This window comes from Poromitra crassiceps (genome assembly GCF_964638095.1).
Source record: "Poromitra crassiceps genome assembly, chromosome: 1".
Classification (NCBI taxonomy): Eukaryota; Metazoa; Chordata; class Actinopteri; order Beryciformes; family Melamphaidae; genus Poromitra; species Poromitra crassiceps.
This window is the reverse complement of record NC_139623.1, coordinates 104330189-104348732: the sequence shown is the minus strand read 5'-3', so window position 1 is coordinate 104348732 and position 18544 is coordinate 104330189. Positions and strand designations below refer to the sequence as shown.

Sequence of the window (18544 nt, the reverse complement as noted above, 5' to 3'; positions counted from 1 at the left end):
ACTATTTTGGTCATTACACTTTCTTTAATAAAATACCGCCCACTCTCCTGACCTTGCCTTGCAGCAAGCAGCCTGGTGTTGGGCTGATTGGGTGCTCCTGGGCCCGGTACATTCATTGGGCTTAAGAAGACCTTCAGAACATTGAGTCTCTCTCCCTCCTCACCGATGCACCTTTTGTTCTGTTTCGTTTGTTTCATGTAGTTTGTGTTGTCTAGTTATGTTCCCTTAGTTTTAGTGAATAAATTACTATTTTAACTTTTAGTTTTGTTTATGACTCCCCTCATATGTTACAACCCGGCTCAAAGAAGTAACAAATGAGGGGAGTCATATAAAAGTTAAAACAATAATTTATTAACTAAAACTACGGGAAAATAACTAGACAACACAAACATTAAACAAATGAACAGAACAAAAGGTGCATCCAGGGGCATCATGCAAGCAAACAATCTGAGGGGGCTGCGGGCGGCACTGAAATTTTGGGGGGTTGGAAGCCAGATTTAGAGGAATATCTCATTTTAAATTAACAGACTGAGCAGGTGTAACATCAAATCTTAAAATTAAATCTGCATGCATTTCAATGAAGGGAAAATAGCCTATCACCAAATCTCACCTAAGAAGATATCCTACCACTTGCATCCACCTCAAGGTCCTCTTCAATGGGGATAGGGATGGGAGTCATGGGCTGTTCTGATGGTCATATTTAGGAAGGAACACATCTTTAAATTAAATCTGCGTGCATTACAATGAAGGAAAAATAGTCTATCACTACCGCTTGCATCAACCTCTATGTCCTCTTCACTGAAGACAGGGCTGGGAGGACTTTCTATTCTTTTTTTAAAGAATGATGATATGTTTCTTTGCATTTTGACCTGGCTGGAGTGGAGACATCAAATGGAATTCAGTGTTTTGCTAACTAGCCTACAATATAACCTGTGTGATAGAGTGGTGGTGAAAAAACAACAACTATCAGCTGCAGCTCACGGCCATAACACAATGCATAACACTCACACAGCTCTCATTTACCATCGAATGGATGCTATGCTACCACAAGCTGGCATGACATGTGTAAACAACATGAGGGATGCTAACTTACCCTCAGGCTCTTTCTATGTTCGTCTCAGGACTTCACTGTAGTAAAAGCCCTCTCATGGACCATACGATTTTCGTTAGACAATCTGTGTCGGGCATTAAACTCACCTTATTTCTGCACTTTGAAGTCACAGGTAGGGTCGGGTGGGGCAAACTAATTATATCGGAAGCCTAGTTGCAGGGAAAAGTGAACGGTGGTGGTCTGTCTAAAATGCATTGCAGTCCAGACGCAGTGTGCATGCGTCTGGACTCTGTTTCCAGGCAACTCTGTGATTCTCGTCAAACTTTGTCTTTAAAAAAGAACAACCGCTCACTTTTCCCCACAACTAGACTTCCGATATAATTAGTTTGCCCCACCCGACCCTACCTGTGACTTCAAAGTGCAGAAATAAGGTGAGTTTAATGCCCAACACAGATTGTCTAACGAAAATCGTATGGTCCATGAGAGGGCTTTTACTACAGTGAAGTCCTGAGACGAACATAACAAAGAGCCTGAGGGTAAGATGCTAACATTACAATGCAGTGCTAACCTTAGCTGCCTTAGCTTGGTACAAGTAGCCAACTAACTTGCTATGCAAACTGTGCCTAACTAACAGCATTTCATTTTCAAATGTTTGAAAATGGGATTGATGCACTATACTGACCAGTTAAGCAGAAAAACACTGCTGTCAGCTCTGTGCTGTGACGTGTGGGTGGCTGGGTGGCTTTGCTACGTAGCACTGGAAGCGCTAGTGACAGAGAAAGCCAGATGGACCCGACAGTCTTTTGGGAGAAACCATTATCAGCAGGACGGGTGTGTGTTTTTTGGTTAGGTATGATCTGACATAATGACATAATTAGACATATACGTTTGACTCTTTATATAAAATGATCATAACTACACCTTATAAAATCCATAGTAATGAAATGATATTATGAAAAAAAAACATCTCTCAAAAATCACAATGGGCATGACGCTTCTGGGTGCACCAGTAGCTGCGTTGACATGCACACTTTTTCCTCAATCTGATTGAAATCAATGGATTTGAAGATTTCAGGTTACATTACATTTACATTACATTACGTCATTTGGCAGACGCTTTTATCCAAAGCGACTTACAATAACACATTTTTGTCAGCAATACAGCAATCAACTATGCAACACAGTCTATGACACCTACAACTTCTGAAGGAATAGTGGTAAAAGTTTAGCTTAGGTTTTTTTTTTTTTTTTTTTTTTTTTTAGGTCAGGTCAACTGTTTACATGGGATGTGATTTAATATGATCTGGTGTTTACATGGGCTGTGATTTAATATGATCTGGTGTTTATGTACCAAGAGCATATCATTGAACAGCTGTGTGACATGCGCAAAAGTGATGAATACAACTTGACAGGTCTGCCAACTCTTGCATTGACCATGAGACGCAATTGACACTTCTCACATACTTCTCACACTTCAAGTATATTTTCTCACAGTGAAAAATAAATACACACACTGTCTGTAATAATACGGCTAGCCTAAAGCGTGAATTATGCCAGACGTGGACTGTCACGCAGAACTGAGAGACATCAGTTTGAGAGCAAAAATGTGTTCATTTTAACTAAATAAATATAACAAAGCCAGCAGATGGAAAATTTTGATTCGATAGGAGGAGCTCTACTTTGATTCTCGATTGAGCATTTGATGTGGGAATGTTTTGACTGGTGCACTGTACTTTTCTGACTGGGTTTCTCACTGGGCCACTTTGTAGACGTTATGCATTTGACTCCTATTTGCATCATCATCACCACTCCTCTGTTCTTTCTCTCTGCAGTGTACTTCAGCACCTAAGAAGAGTTGCTCCTACCCCAGTCTCAACCCAACGTCCTTGCAACAGAAAAACCCTCAAATTGATGACAAAATTAATCACTGGTGATGAATTCGTTATATATCTCCCAAATTAGCCTTGATATAACACCCCTAAACCCTTCGGGGCCCCATGGCTCCCCCCACTTCCACCACCTGGCCTCTGGACCCCCGTCAATATTTGTCCCGTGCGTCTGTGGCCCTGTCTCCTTTCTGTGCGTCTGTGGCCCTGTCTCCTTTCTAGGTACTTTTGGCTTTTCTAAATCTGCCATACTGAGAACCAAACACTTGTGACGATGCAACAATAGAAAAGGAAACAATGACTGGCGATAATTGTTACATAACTGATATGATATATAGTTCTTTGTAGAGTTTTATTCTGATATATACTGTTTTTTGTAGGTGTGTGTGCGTGTGTGTGCGTGCATTTTGTATTTTTTAATTTTTGTATTAATTTGACGTATGCTTCAGCGTTAACTACTGCCTATTTAAAAGTCTGTATCTTGCATGTTCTCATTGTCTGTCTGTCCCTTGCTTACTCTTTCTTGCTCTTGTCTTTCATCTTTGCACAATGGAGTTGGTCTCCACTAACTAAGGTACTTCAAGGGAATACCGATTGATTTTAGGGTTCCTATGTGTTATTCCTAATCTACAGTCCAAAATAAGACCAAAACAACAGAGCTGAAACCTGAAATGTCATTCACTTGTACAATCTGGAGCTGTTTCATAGACAGTGAATGGAGGACTGATTTTGTGGCTCCGCACATTGTTTCTTTGTGCTTTAATACCACACAGAGCTTTATTGTATCTTTATTCTATTTTAACATCAGCATTTCTGGGCCACAAAAATTCAGTTGCCCTATAGGAAAATCCCCCAGCTTATTCCATCACGTATTCCAGCTCCAGGTTTTATATCTTGATGTTGTCAGGGCTTCTTTCTGGCTTTCCCAGACAGTTGTTCAAACTCACAAGTATTGATACAAATAACCTATAGATTGTTAAATGAAGAGGTATTCCCCTGTAATCATTGTTCCCAGCCCATCTTCATCTGAGTGCCATCTCTCTCTCTCTCTCTCTCTCTCTCTCTCTCTCTCTCTCTCTCTCTCTCTCTCTCTCTCTCTCTCTCTCTCTCTCTGTTTCTCTAACTTTCAGCCATAGTCTCTCTAACACCCTGCCCTCATCTCTCTCTCTCTCTCTGTTTCTCTAACTTTCAGCCATAGTCTCTCTAACACCCCGCCCTCATCTCTCTCTCAGCATGCTTTTTGTTCTGATGATTTGAAAACTGCCATAGTACAGTTGGACCAATGTCTGTAGATGTTTCTTCTTTTTTTTTTTTTTTTACTTTTACTTAGTGTCTTATTTCGAAAACATTCCTTCATTGCAGTCTAGTGCAAATGCTCTTAATGTAGCACATGTAAGTGTAAGTATCTTTCAAAAACGAAAACAACAAAAAACAACTTAGGTGAAAATAGTGTCGCCAATATCGCTCATAAGAGAAAATATTGATACTTATAGCTGTAAGGGTTAGTTTTGGGTAGAACGGATTAAAATGTTAATCTGTCCAAATTTCTTTATTTTGTAATATCTGTGATGTTACTGTAACATTACACTTATACTACGGAGATGTCATTACTATCATAATGTAGATATGGACTTGAAAAACAATACTTGTGGTATGCCAGGTTGTTAAAATGGGACAGTTGCATAAATTGACCATTCATTCCCATATAGTAAGGAGTTAATTCTCACCGGCCCATAACCTACATGGACACAGAAAAGCCTTAGTCTCCAATCACTCAAAAGCTAGCCTATTAGAGGTTCTTTCCAGTCAAACACACCTTTAGTTTGTGTAGGGGGAGGCTGACTGAAGCAGAGGAATTCGTGATGCACAAACAACCTTGTTTTTGATGGCGCTGTCTGGCGGGTTGACCGCATGGCCAAAGCAAACGCTCATGCAGCAAAACCTCACCACATGAAGAGCACATAAACAGACAATTCAGCCTGATTTGCAAATCAAGGCACAGGGACAGAGGCTAACGAGGAAACATGTCACAAATCGGCAGTTGGCTAGAGTTTGAGTACAGCAGTCCGATAACTTTGGGGGTCTTTCTTCAGAGATTACCCGTTAAATGTTGTTGAGTGAGCATTCCAAGAAATGGGAGAAGCAATTGTTTAAACAATAGTAGCATTCCTAACAAACTAGCCAGAGTATTTTGCTACCGCAGTGGTTCTGTCTCAATGTTTCTCCCTTTTTCTTTTTTAAATATAATAGATTATATTTATATTATAGTATATTTTTGTGTGAAACAGATAGGTAAAGAGGAGAGTGCAATCAGTACCATTTGCTGCCAAGGGCGGTAAGCTCCTCTTGACCTCTGTCTTGTGTGTTTTTTGTAATTCAGCTCTGTGCGTTATACACTGCCAAGCAACTAGGGAGAGGCTTTTATTGTTACTGCAGTTATTTCTTCATTGATGCCCTCACTGGTTTGGTCTTAAACAATGCTTTTACTATTTTTGGCATCTATTCCTGTGCAATCGATACTCTTTTAGGCTACTTGACTGTATGAATAGGAGTGCAGGGCAATATGATGCACTTGCTTTGTGGATTTTCAAAACCTCTGTCACACTAAGGCCTCATACACATTAGCAAACTGCAACATTAAAAAAAAAAGTAAGTTCCCTAAAACGGCAAAAAGCACTTTCAGGTCTAATGTGGTTCCTCCTCTGGTCGTTAAGGGCGCATGTTCAGAGGGAGGGGAACTGGTTGGAATAGCGTGAACCTCCCACGTGTTATGTCCTACCGGTGAAGCTTCCCCTGTCAGGTGAAAAGAAGCGGCTGGCTAACTGCCCATGTCTCGGAGGAAGCATGGAGCCAGTTTCGGCTCTCCCCAGATCGGCAGAGGGTGGAGTAGCAACCAGGATACATAAATTGAATTAGCACTAATGGGTGTTAAAAATGGGATAAAAAACCGGGGGGGGGGGGGAATTAATAAAAAAAAAAAGCACTTTCAGGAACTTTGAAACTATTTTATGCTGGATTTTTATATCGACTTGCCTACAATGGATGAGAACAAACCAACATTTCTAAACAATCCTATGGCAATTTTAGTTCAGCAATTAAATCAAATCTCTCCTCTATGCTTTATGATAGTACATTTTCAACTAGCATTCCAGTAATGTATGTTCTATAGATTTGCATCTTATATGGCTACAGTCACTGGAAAGCTATGGGAACCACTAAACCAGCTAAAATATTTCAAAACAAAGTTAAAATGTGCAAGTTGTGTGTAAAGCCTTAGAAGCCTCGTCTATTTTCAACATGACTTTTTATTTTCCCCACCAACTGTGTAGAGCAGCATGCTCCCCTTTGCTCAACTCTGGCTCAGAATCCACACACGTGTGTGTGTGTGTGTGTGTGTGTGTGTGTGTGTGTGTGTGTGTGTGTGTGTGTGTGTGTGTGTGTGTGTGTGTGTGTGTGTGTGTGTGTGTGTGTGTGTGTGTGTGTGTGTGTGTGTGTGTGTGTGTGTGTGTGTCTGTGTGTGTTTGTTTGCCTGCATGCGTGTCTGTGTGTGTGTATATAACAGTAGCACCACCTGTCTTGGGAATATCCCTTGTTTATCCTGACAGATTAGGTCACTTAAATCCCAAAGTAAGTGCAAGTTGTTTCCACAAGAGTGAGGTTTCCGATCTGCCAACTAGCTCGAAGGACTAGAAAAGCATTTTTACAGGTGAAAGGCCCAAACCATACAGCCCCCCCTTACCCCTGGCCTTAGAGTGCCCCTCTCATATTTCCTCCAAGTAGAGCAAAAGTAAATTACAGAATATTACCAAAGACCAGATTTCCATGCTTATGCTGCCAATTGCCATCAAAAACAAGTGGAAAGAAACAGGTTATCCAATCTGATATGAAAAGAAACCATCCTACTCCGTTTTCAAAAGCTACCTTTATTCCAAGTATCCATGATTACAAGCCCTTTTAACCCTTACACACTGTGTACATGGTGTGTCATATTGGTTAGTAAGTGTGCCATTCTAACATATGCAAGGTAAACCAAAACATAAAGACAACATGCTTCAAAACTCAAATACAACGTGCCCGCGCATAAGGCTGTGTATATCCAGGTCTGAAGAGCTACTTTAATCTGTAACAAGTCTTTAGACACATGATCCTGTAACTAATAATAGCACAACTCTTCTTTTTTTGTCTCCGTAGTGCTGACAACAGTTTTAAAATGAAAAGACATATAAACCTTAAGTATAGCTGTTAGACAAAAACCAAGAAAAACAAAACAAAAAAATAATCTGTATTGTTTGGTGTTGTAATATGGGGGTGTTTTGGGGGGTAGGGGGTCCTATATCCTCAGGTTCAAGGTATTAGCAATTTATCACATATATATGAGGACAAAGATTATATTACCAAACTGTAAAATTTGACTTTCTAGCAATATAAAAACATCGTAGGGTTTCAAATGTGGTCATTTTCACAATCCGGCAGGAGTTATCATCACAGTGGACTGAATTGAAAAAACACTACTGATTGGGGTAGGACTTCTGTGTTATCCATGAATTTAACTGTTGTCCGGAGGGTGCTCAACAAATTTGGCCACAATGGTGAAAGTGGAGTGAGCGCTCTCTCTCTTTTTCTGTTGCTTTACTGTATGTAAGAAAAGAAGTGCGCATATTTTAACACCGCTGCACTTTTTCTGTTTTAACTTGTTCATTTGGTGGGATGGGAACATGATTTGATGGAGAATATTGTTTTATTGTCAACCTCAAGAATTGGTCAGTGATCTCCACATATGCTGTGTTCAAGTCATATGGTGGTAATCCTAAATGCAAGTTAAAATGACTGTTACCCCCAAATGGAGTGAACGCAGCAATAGGAGGGAACCTATTGAGACCCTGAACTTTTACTGGATGGCTATAAATGTACAATATTCTATTTAATACATGTTAACTTGTTTTATTTTTGAACCAAATATTGTGTTTTTCTTTTGTATCAATTTAGTAATAACTCCAGATGTCACTGAATTGTTTGTGTAAGCACTGATGGGTAAATGTCAAGAAAATGGGAAGCTAATGTGGGGAAAAAAAGCATTTTTACCTTCAAATGTCCAGAATGCTTAGAATGATTCTACGGTTTACACCAGATTTGCCGTTTGTATCTACAATATATATATTTTTTGTTTAAATCTGTTTATTTTTGAGGAAAGATTTTGATTTCTCTTTGGGACTGGGGTTTCCGGGACGAAGGCCCATATTGCCCCTGTTCATCTGGCCTAACAGGAGGGACAGGACTGGACGATCACGGGCAATGTGCTCAGTTTGACTTTTAGCATTTTCTTTCCTTTATTTATTGATTGATAGATTTATTGTGCTGTCATTTGGTATGGGATTAGAAACTAAACAAGGTTGATTCAACGTACATGAGAGGAACCTGATTGAAAAACAGAAGTACATAAAATAATTGTAGTGTAAATCTATCAATGTCTTATTATATTGATGAACATCATGAAATATATGTATATTGGAAAAACAGTAATTATGACAACTTGTACTTTTGTGTGTGCTTCATGTGCTTTGTGGGCGTGCCGCAATGGGCAGATGCAATTTTGACTGCGATTCTGGGACTCTTATGAACCTTATGTGACCTGTATGAATAAGCATAAATTTATTATCAGTACAAAAATTTACTTCTTTGCTTTAATTCATCCTAATGACACCTATAAGTGTGATGAAAACAGAGCCACCAGGCCCCCACCCACCACCACACACACACACACACACACACACACACACACACACACACAAACCACTTAGGACATGATAGAAATGCACACAAATGGCACAGTAAGTGATGTGACATCCTAACATACTAAACGCTAGACTAGAGCAAGACAGACCTCCAAACAATTCAGTGGCAGTGGTTAAACAATCTTTTTCTTGAATTCATGATGAGTACAGAAATTGTTAAGTCAAAGTGATTGGCAGCCAGGGTTATAAGAAGATCCTTATCCCAAGGTTAGGACCTAGGCCTACTGACATGATGAATCTGCTCAGGAAATTGCAACTCTTTACAATATTGTAATGTTATATTCTTCAAAAGGTGGGTTATCATTCATTCATTGTATCATTATCTTATCGTTTTCTAAGCAAAATGTTGTAGTCGGGTAAAAGTGGTACTTGGATTCAGAAATCAGGGAAAAGGGGGTACTGAAGCCAAGAAAGTTTGAGACCCACTGACCCCCTAGGCATCCATTGGTACCAACCCTGTCATGCTTGTTTTGGACAAGAAGGCTGAGTTGCGCTGCCAACCTCCCTGTGTATTATGGACTAGGGGTGGATGATATTGCCCTAAAATAATATCACAAATATGAGTTCAGTATGTCTCTCCTCAGCTGTCAATCAAAAGCTCTCACCCAATGTGGGGTTCAAACCCACGACCCTGAGATGAAGGTCATCTCCCTCTGGGGTGGTAGAGCAGGTCGTTCGCTGATAAGAAGATCGGTGGTTCAATCCCCGTCTTCTCCAGTCCGCATGTCGAAGTGTCCTTGGACAAGACAAAGAACCCCAAGTTGCTCCCAATGGCCATGCCAGCACCCTGCATGGTGCGGCAAACAACCATAACTGCTTTAATGATCCATAGACATCACCCTGCTAACTGAGTAGTGTGAAGTCGCTAATCACACTCTACCCACTGAGCTATCCAGGATGGCTGCTTTTGTGAGTTTCTTGCTGCTTAAATGACCTGACCATGTTTAGCAGATATCTGACATCAGTATATAAAACTGAAATCCAGAAAAGGCATAGTAGGTCCCCTTTAAAAAACCTCACATCCACCATGCCAGTAAATTGTCACATAATATAGTCTTTATTTAACACGCTGTGTGCATAGAAATACAGCAACATTATTTATTCCCCCACAAAAGCTTATTTTTCAGGAACGTAACCATGAAGTGCCGGAGTATATGGCACTGAGCGGAACTTGCTAATCCTGTGGCTAATGCATGGGAACAGGGAGGTTTCAGCTTTGTAGCAGTCTATTTATTCACCCATTTTGTAGAGTTGAGCTGAGCACTGTTTTTTAATGTATATAGTATTGTAACGGCACATGAAAGGCCAGTATCGAACCTGGGTCTGATATTTAGAAGCGCAACACATTAACCGTCAGACCAAAGGGACAATCCCCTTGGCCAAGGACCAATGTGCTCGCGTGTCTCTCTAATATACAGTGGTTTGCATATGCAGTAAACAGTTTCACTTGCAGATAGGCCAGTGCTTGATGGAACCATCTTAACATGGTTATAAGTATTAGGCAAAATAGTCATAGTCAATAGTCATCAAAATAGTCACCTTCGTCTTTTGATTCTTTTGCAAAGACGAACTGATAAAAAGATTAAATCTTTCTTTAACTCCAGACAGACATTTTGATCTCATCCTTAATTCACCAGCCTTTTTCACGTAACACTGTGCTCTTTTGACAGCTCTTTTGTTGAACCAAAATATTCACTTCCCAGATAAATTATATTGGAAACTAATTTTCTAAGTAATTTTTCCACGTTCTCAAGTCTCACCTATTGTGCAGGGAGAGACAAACCAGTCAGATTGAGCTGATGAGTGACGTTGAGGGGGAAAAGCCTGTGTCAGCTGAGGTTTCAGTTCAGTTCTAGTTGTTTTTCAGTATCAACATGTTGTGGTCGCTTGGGCCTAGGCTGTTCACTTTCATGTTTCCATCCAAGTTTCCACGTGAGTGCAAGCCGCAAGCGGCCTGCAACGTCCCACTTCCGCTCACCTTAATCACATTCACTACCGCATTTGCAGTTTAAATTTGTCCTGTTGTATTTTGGTGTCATTCAGTAAGCTTGCCTTAGTATGCAATATTTAATCATCATGTTTAGATTAGTACTTTATCACTGGGGGAATCTCAATGTGGACTCTGTTTGTCCAGTCTCTGTTTCAAGAATTTTGTCCGGCCACAGCTATGCCGTTTTACGTGCGATTGGGCTGAAACTTTCAGGGGGTGTAAAGAGCGCCAGTGCAGGTGACCTGAAGGAGCTGGATTTTTTAATTAGGTGATTGCCAATTACCAATGTCATCAGTAATGTCATAAATTACTGATGATGTCATAAGTGATGTCACCAGTGATGTCACTTGAGCATTTGAGGCAACTGATGATGTCATAGTGACATCAGTGATGATGTCATCAGTGATGTCATACATAGGCATTGTGACATCACTGATGATGTCATCATATCAGTGATGCCAGTGATGCCAATTACACATCCTTTGCATAGGGCAGGCTACATTAAACCGAGATCACTGGTGCTTTTAAAGCAACTGACAGTAGCAGGCTGGTAGCAGGGCACTACCAAGGTGGCCTTAGGGATCTCAGGGCATCACGGCCAGAGGGAGGGGCAAATTCCCACCCTGCAGTACAGTAGAGTACAGTAGCTAGTAGGCTAAATGTTATAGCCTGCCACTACTGTTTGCAACGTGCAATTACGTCATGCCACAGCCTCAATCTCCTGACTCATAATTATGCTGTGTGACCCCACCTCCCATTCAGCTCCATAGCCCAACGTGTAGTTTCATGTTTTCAACACCAGGTGTCACCTCTACACAGCAACAATGCCATCAACAACACATGAGACTTTAGACCAGGGGTGCCCAAATTCTTTCCCATGAAGGGCCAAAACTCAATCTGGGTGCAGGGCCGAGGGCCAAAAATAAACGTTGTGGAATTACATTAAAATGTATTGTGTTTTATAGAAAATTAACATTCTAAATCTAAAATAACATTTCAATATAATAATCTACTTTTTATCTGTTTGGTAATTGTAATAATTTGCAATTGGTTATATATATTTAAAAAGTGGGGAGCTTAAACATTTAATCAGTAAACACCCAGTTAAATACAGTTGTATTTTCCACCTTTGTAATCAAGAGAGCAATTTGACTTAATTCACAACTTGAAAAATCCTCAAGGTACTTTGAAAATCAGCTTTATTGTCCATCTTTTGTAAACAATTTGCCATGACAATTTGCAGGGATGCAATCTCAGGAGTGAACACAGTATCCGCAGCCACATTCAGACACTATTTCACAAAGTCACCACATGAAAAAGCTCGTCCACCCTTTGCAATCAGTGCAGATATCTGATAACTTGCCCTAGTTGCATTCTGGATAAAAAATCAGGGGGAAGGAAAACAAAAACAAACAGAGCGCGGGTTTGGCATCATCACACTTATTCCCAAAATTACAGATTATGTTGATCATTTCTTCCCTCTCTTCCCCTCCATATCTGGATGAGTGCCTTGTTAAATTGCCTCATGGGTTTTTCCTTGCATAATGAACATTCCTTTTCACTATCATCGTTTCATTGCAGAGATTTCTCTGTATGCAGAATGTCACGGTTAATGCAGAATAATGCATGAGAATTATTAAAGGTGAGGATTGAGCAGGAAGAAAATCACTATTTACCTGAACACAGACAGATAGAGTTGAGCTGGGATAAATAAGATAATAGCTACAGGTATAAAATGATATTATCCAGCATACAGAGATGCAAACACCTTAATCAGTTTGCATAAGTTGTGTTTCAATATTCTTTTCATTCATGTATGTAGGCTATACGGTATTGTGGTGGATGTTAAGATGCTAAGCATGAATGGACAAGCCCAGACAGTGCCAAGTTAAAGATCTTGTTCATGAGCTATATAGCTCATGAACAAGATCTTTAACTTGGCACTGTCTGTCTGTGTTGAAACACACTCACTCGCTCATCTTCAGTGCTGCCACTCACCCACACAAACCAATGAAGATTCACTCCCTGTCTGGGGAGGTGGTGGGGTGAAGCTTTTGCTCTGGAGATGCTGGATGAATGCGGGATGCTGGCACGAGGTGAGTGATGACTGCACAAGTGTGATTTAAGCTGTGGTGATGGGGGCTTTATATAGTACCAGGAGAAGGGCATTTATGATGTCATGACTGACGTCATTTGGGCAACTGACGTCACCCTGCAAAGGTGACGTCATAGAGAAGGTGACGTCGGAGATGGTGACGTCATGGGCTGAGGGGTAAGACGGCATGGGGTGTCTACCTATGCCTTTTGGTCTTCCATGATTGAAATTCAGTCTAAGACTACACATGACATGAATCAAACACATGGCTACAGAAGAATACAGGAATCAGATGCAATACTAGATAAACAAATGTTTGCCAAAATGTTTTTCTAATGTTTTCTAGGCCCATCGATCTCTAAACTAGACAGAAGGGCTCTTAAGGGGTTTCAATCATGAGAGACTAGTAGAAAATTTAACAAGCTTTAATGATACAACAAATTAATTTTGGCGTATGACTCCATGATATGATGACGCTCTCCTGAGATGATGAGAGGGCGTCTCAGTAAAGAATAGGATAGGAAATCCCCCATGGGGAATTCTTCAATCAGGAGTCATGACGATGGTGGTGGTCAGGGGAGGAGGTGGGGCAAAAACTGCTTCAGCGATGATGATCAGCAACTGAGAATGACACATGGCACATACACAGCACATAGCAAACAGAGTAAAACATGGACCCTGATATGCTACGCTGATTAGGTGATTGGGATCAGCTGGAGAGGAATGGTTTGTGCTGATTGGTTATTGCCACATGTGTGGTAAACTGTGAATGGGTGAGGAGACCGCATCAGAGAAAGGGGGCGAGCCTAACAATGAATGGGTTATACAACCTCAAAGAAAGGGGGCGTGCACTGTGATATGACCTGAACTGGGCGTTAGCTGTTAAGCAGTCTTCATTATTGAAAATAGTCCAAGACATTATTAAGTTAACATCAAACACATGCCACCTCAGTGTGCCTACAATATGTTGTCCAGTGCAGAGGTTTTCAAAGTGGGAGGCAGGCAGGCTCCAAGCAGTTTCAGGGGAGGCTCAGTGAATGGAAGTGAAAAGATTTATTTTATTTTATTTAAGCTGATGTCTATGCCGGGTGCTTTTGCAATGGTGTTTGTGGGCTGCTGATGTGACACTGTTTTTCTTTTCTTTTCTTAGAATAGTGGTTAGGTTTAGTTTGATTTTTGTTTTGTATGTCTTTATTTGTTTGTTATTGTATGGTATTTGTGGTTCTTTTGGTGTGTGGACTGTATTGTTTATGAAAATACGAATAAATAATTGATCATAAAAAAAGGAAGTGAAAAAATAGTTATCAAAAGTGGCAGCATGTAAAAAAAACAGCATAATTAAAAACAGTTAAAAATAGCACGGCAGAGCAGTATAAGGTGCGTCAGTGAGGCATAGAGTTCACCGGTCTTACAGCCTGGTCCTATATGGGTTCAAATAATATAATCATGATCCCATAGGCATCCGGGAATTGAGCGAGGGGGGTGCCTTCTTCCAAGCTTTGTCTGGGGGGAGGCCCACCGTCTCAGACTTTGAAGACGCCTGGTCCAGTGAATCCCACACGGCATGTTGTGACCTGTCCTTTAGGCACAGGAACAGCATCACCCATACTGATGTAGTGACACTTCCTCTTTACATGAGGTACACTGATGAGGTGAGTCCAGATCATTGTTCCTTATTGATTTCTCTCACTAAAGGAGGAGATGTAGGTCAGCAGAAGCAAATAAGTTGGAGAAGGATTTTAAGCTTTGAGACAACTGAGATGTGGTGGGTAATTCGTTGTGCAAAAGGGACTGCAACTCAATATTAAGATATGTCCCTCAGTGTAGATACTCAACATTCAGCATGCTTTCAGTTTGGAGCCTTCTGGTTTCTGCTTCCATCTGCGATGATGTTGTGATTACAGTAATAGCAGGACACTTATTATTATTATTGACAAATCTTTATTCTTTTGCATATGTTTCTGCTAGTTTCTGAGGTCACATGACGGGTGGTTTTTGGAGGACTGCAATCTTGTTTTTTCCCCCTCCAAACTGGAGAGTGTGCCTTTGAGAGAACCCACAATTACAGAGAACAGATGGGTGTAGGATTGTTATGAAATCATCAGTTTCGCTTTGTCACCTCCTCGCATGGGTTCACACAACTGCTCACGTTAGGGGGGCAGTTTTCAGTCTGCTCTCCACTTGTGCTGCTCCCTCTTGCATGTTTACACTGTCACATTGATTAGTGTTGGAATAAAGTGGGGAGATTAGCTCAGATATAATAGCGGAGCTATTTGCACAGTGTACAGTAAGAGGGCATGAGCTGCTGGATCAGGGAGACATGAAAACCCATAACGTTGCACTATGTTATCTACAAAAACAAAAAACGGTTTCTCTCAACTATTAACAGAGGTGGCAGTACTATAATTTGCCTACTCAATTAAAAGTGCAAATACTCATCTAGAAATATATTCTGGTAGAAGTACCATTTCAAATCTCAAGTCTTAAATTTACTTAAAGTATAAAAGTAAGTTATCTAAAAGGGCATTTCTAATGTTCTACACTGTTTAAGTGTTGAGCGTTCCTGTGAATCCCAGATGAGAAAGACTCCGCAGCTCAAATCACAAACCCAAGAGTAACAAGTCTGTTTTGGAAATGTAGTGAATAGAAAATACAGATTTTTCTTTTTAAATGTAGCGAGTAAAAGTAAAAAGACTTCAGTGAATGAAAAACTTCAGTAGCCTAAAGTACAGATACTTGAAAATACTATAGTACAGTCTTTTTTTTTTTTTTTTTTACTTTGTTACATCTCTGACTATCAAATTACCTTAAGTCTGTTTTCACATTTTCTCAAACTGTCCTATCCTCACTCGTCTTTCTCCGCCTCTACTCAGCCCCACACTCCCCCACTGCTTCTCCGATTGACTCTCCAAAAAGGAATGTGTGTCCAGCTTGAAGGATCCTTCATGAGTTGTGGTAGAAGAACCCTACACCCTTGGCTTGGATTCCGGTGGTGTAAAGGTCACTGTTACTCCCACACATCATGGCTGCGGCGGTGCAGTCGCTCGCTCTCATCCGCCCCCAGCAGACAGCGCACGTCACCACATTCCTGCTTGTGCTGCCTCTTATCAGGGCTTCAGTTTCACACAAACACCAGGGAAAGTTCATTTTCACCCATGTACCAGGAGCAGCATGGCCATCAATGTATTTTCAAGTATTTGCCTGTGGCAGCAACATTATTTCAAGCAGGCTATAAAACCTTGAGGTGATTTACAGTAACTAAGGAAACCTCAGGCAAAGTCATAGGCCACCTGTAGCTGGAAACAAAGTCCCTCTGTTATGCGAAGCCCTTTAGCTGTCCAGTCTGCCTCTCCCAGACTTTGATCAAGGTGCTGCAGCTCTTAAATGTGGCACGCTTTATGGCATAATTGAAACAGCACCCCCTCCACAGGCCCCAGCAATCTAGGCCAAAGGGTTGGCTCATCAGCAGATCTCCACACACAGAGAACACTTCCCCCTCTGCTGTGTTACTGCTGCCTTGCTGGATTGCGGGGGCAAAATAGAAGCTTTCTGCCTCAGATGTTACGGAGCCAAAGGAGCCCCTGGGGCTTAGGGAAATATGGTTAGACTAAGGAGATCATTAGTTTTATGATACTCCGTTTAGATCCGTTATGTATTGTTGGTTACGGTGCATTAATAAAAACGACTCAATAATGTTATTAAGAAGAATGATTTGGTTACTTAATTGAAGGTTGTGCACTGGAATGTGGAGAGGCGTGGCCTTGCTTGTTAAGTACCAGCCTCGAGAGCCTCAGGCTCTGCCTCCACCTGTGCACCCGGCCTAACGATCAGCCAGGCTCTGAGGATGGACGAGAGACATTTAGAATGATCACTATCCAAATTACTACTTAAATTAGTAATTACTTACTACTGCTACTACTGCTGCTACTACTGCTACTACTACTACTGCTGCTACTACTACTACTGCTACTACTGCTGCTATTACTACTACTACTGCTACTGCTGCTGCTACTACTACTGCTACTATTACTGCTACTACTGCTGCTACTACTTGGCTACTACTACTGCTACTGCTGCTACTACTACTAATGCTACTACTGCTGCTGCTACTACTACTACTACTACTACTACTACTATTACTACTACTACTGCTCCTACTAGGCTACTACTACTACTGCTACTACTATTACTACTACTACTACTTCTACTACTCCTACTACTACTACTTCTACTACTACTTCAGAGTTTATCTAACGATCATCTGACAACAATCTGACAATCTACACCAAAAACGTAGGCCTAAATTTGCAGAAAAACTCAACCACAGCTATTGATGCTAGTCTCTGTTCCTGTCTGCCCTCCTTTCCTTGATGCCCTCTCTGTTATATTGAAACCAGTGTTGTTATTACAGAGAAGACATCTGGTTCTAATTAAAGCCTTTTCTCCCCTCCCTTCCCACTCACGTCATCCCCCCTCCATGGCTCTTGTCGTTTCAGCATCTCTGTCTGTCTCTCTATCCATTCTCCAAACTCCTTTTTCCCCATTCTTCCCTGGTCATTCACTCTCCCCGCCCCTCCCAAGTGGCCTCCTCCCCCTGTCTCTCACCTCTCGCCTCCTAGCTGCTACCATCTCCCCTTTTTCGGTGTAGTCTGTTGCTTTGTGTGCACGCTGCTGCATCATGACACATGTGGGCTGCATCTGGGCTCTCTCCTGGTTCCTGTGTGTGAGTTTAGGATGGTCACGGGCTCAGGAACAGGCACAGCAGACTAACTACACCAGGTGAGATAGTACTGTTGGCAGAATGTATGCATTTGGGAAGTCTGTCTTCTTGACAGGAGTTATATTGTGTTCATTCATTTGACTGGGTGACGATGGTTTTAGTCAGGAGTCAGTTTTAACCAAAATAGTAATTTAGGTCATATGAGTGTGTAACGCGTTCAGATGAAAAATACATGCTCTGAATGTTTTCCTCTCTCAGTAATGTGAATTCTTTCCAGTGCAGTGTTTGCTTGGGCACAGAGTTGTGCTGTTGGCCTCTGGCTCGCTGTAGTGGCTGAGCTGCCACACAGATGCTAATGCTTTTGGTTCTGCCTGTGGGGTCAAATCAGAATGGCTCGGCTCTGGCGGGACATCTTGGCTCAGATCAGTAGGCGTCTCAGTATGGGGTCCTCCTGTCTGAAAGAGGTTGATTTTTTTCCATTGAATCCGAGTTGTGATCTACTGGATATGCTGTTGTTTTCTTTCTTCAACTATAGGTTTGTTCTTAAGAATCGGGCATAGAGGATGAATACATTTTTATATCACCTGACTTTAATAGTATTATGATATTGTCCTATATAGCCCAGTTTCTAGCTTTATTGCTATTTATGTAATTAAATTGTGGTCCATCATTTCACCTGTACCAGCTGACAAGGATGACATATAAACATATCTACAGATAAGAATATAAATAGATACTGAGATGAACAATATGATATATTTTGCATTTTTTAGCACTATTATGTTTTGCTATTTCAACTCATATCTGGCTGTCATCACTGTCAGCAAACTGTAAAATGGCAGGAAATAATAGCTTTCTATGGCATATTGTTATGGCCCACTTGGCCCTATGTATCTTTGCTGGCAATAGTCTGAACTAGGGAATTTTCCATTCTGCGGAATGAGCTTTGAGACTGAGAGAGCTCCAAGTATTTGGAAAGCTGCCCACTTAATTGCTTTGCTCCCCCACAT

At 41.1% G+C, this 18544-nt stretch overlaps 1 protein-coding gene across 1 annotated transcript in view; it reads left to right on the top strand.

Annotated features, from left to right (window-relative positions):
- The first annotated feature begins 17464 nt into the window (after window positions 1-17464).
- Window positions 17465-18544, top strand: part of pcolcea (procollagen C-endopeptidase enhancer a) — a 5196-nt gene continuing 4116 nt past the window's right edge. Inside the window, exon 1 of the mRNA XM_083637995.1 lies at window positions 17465-17593. Within this exon, the coding sequence (XP_083494121.1) occupies window positions 17493-17593 (101 nt within the window). The 5' untranslated portion in view covers window positions 17465-17492. The remainder of the gene's footprint in view (window positions 17594-18544) is intronic.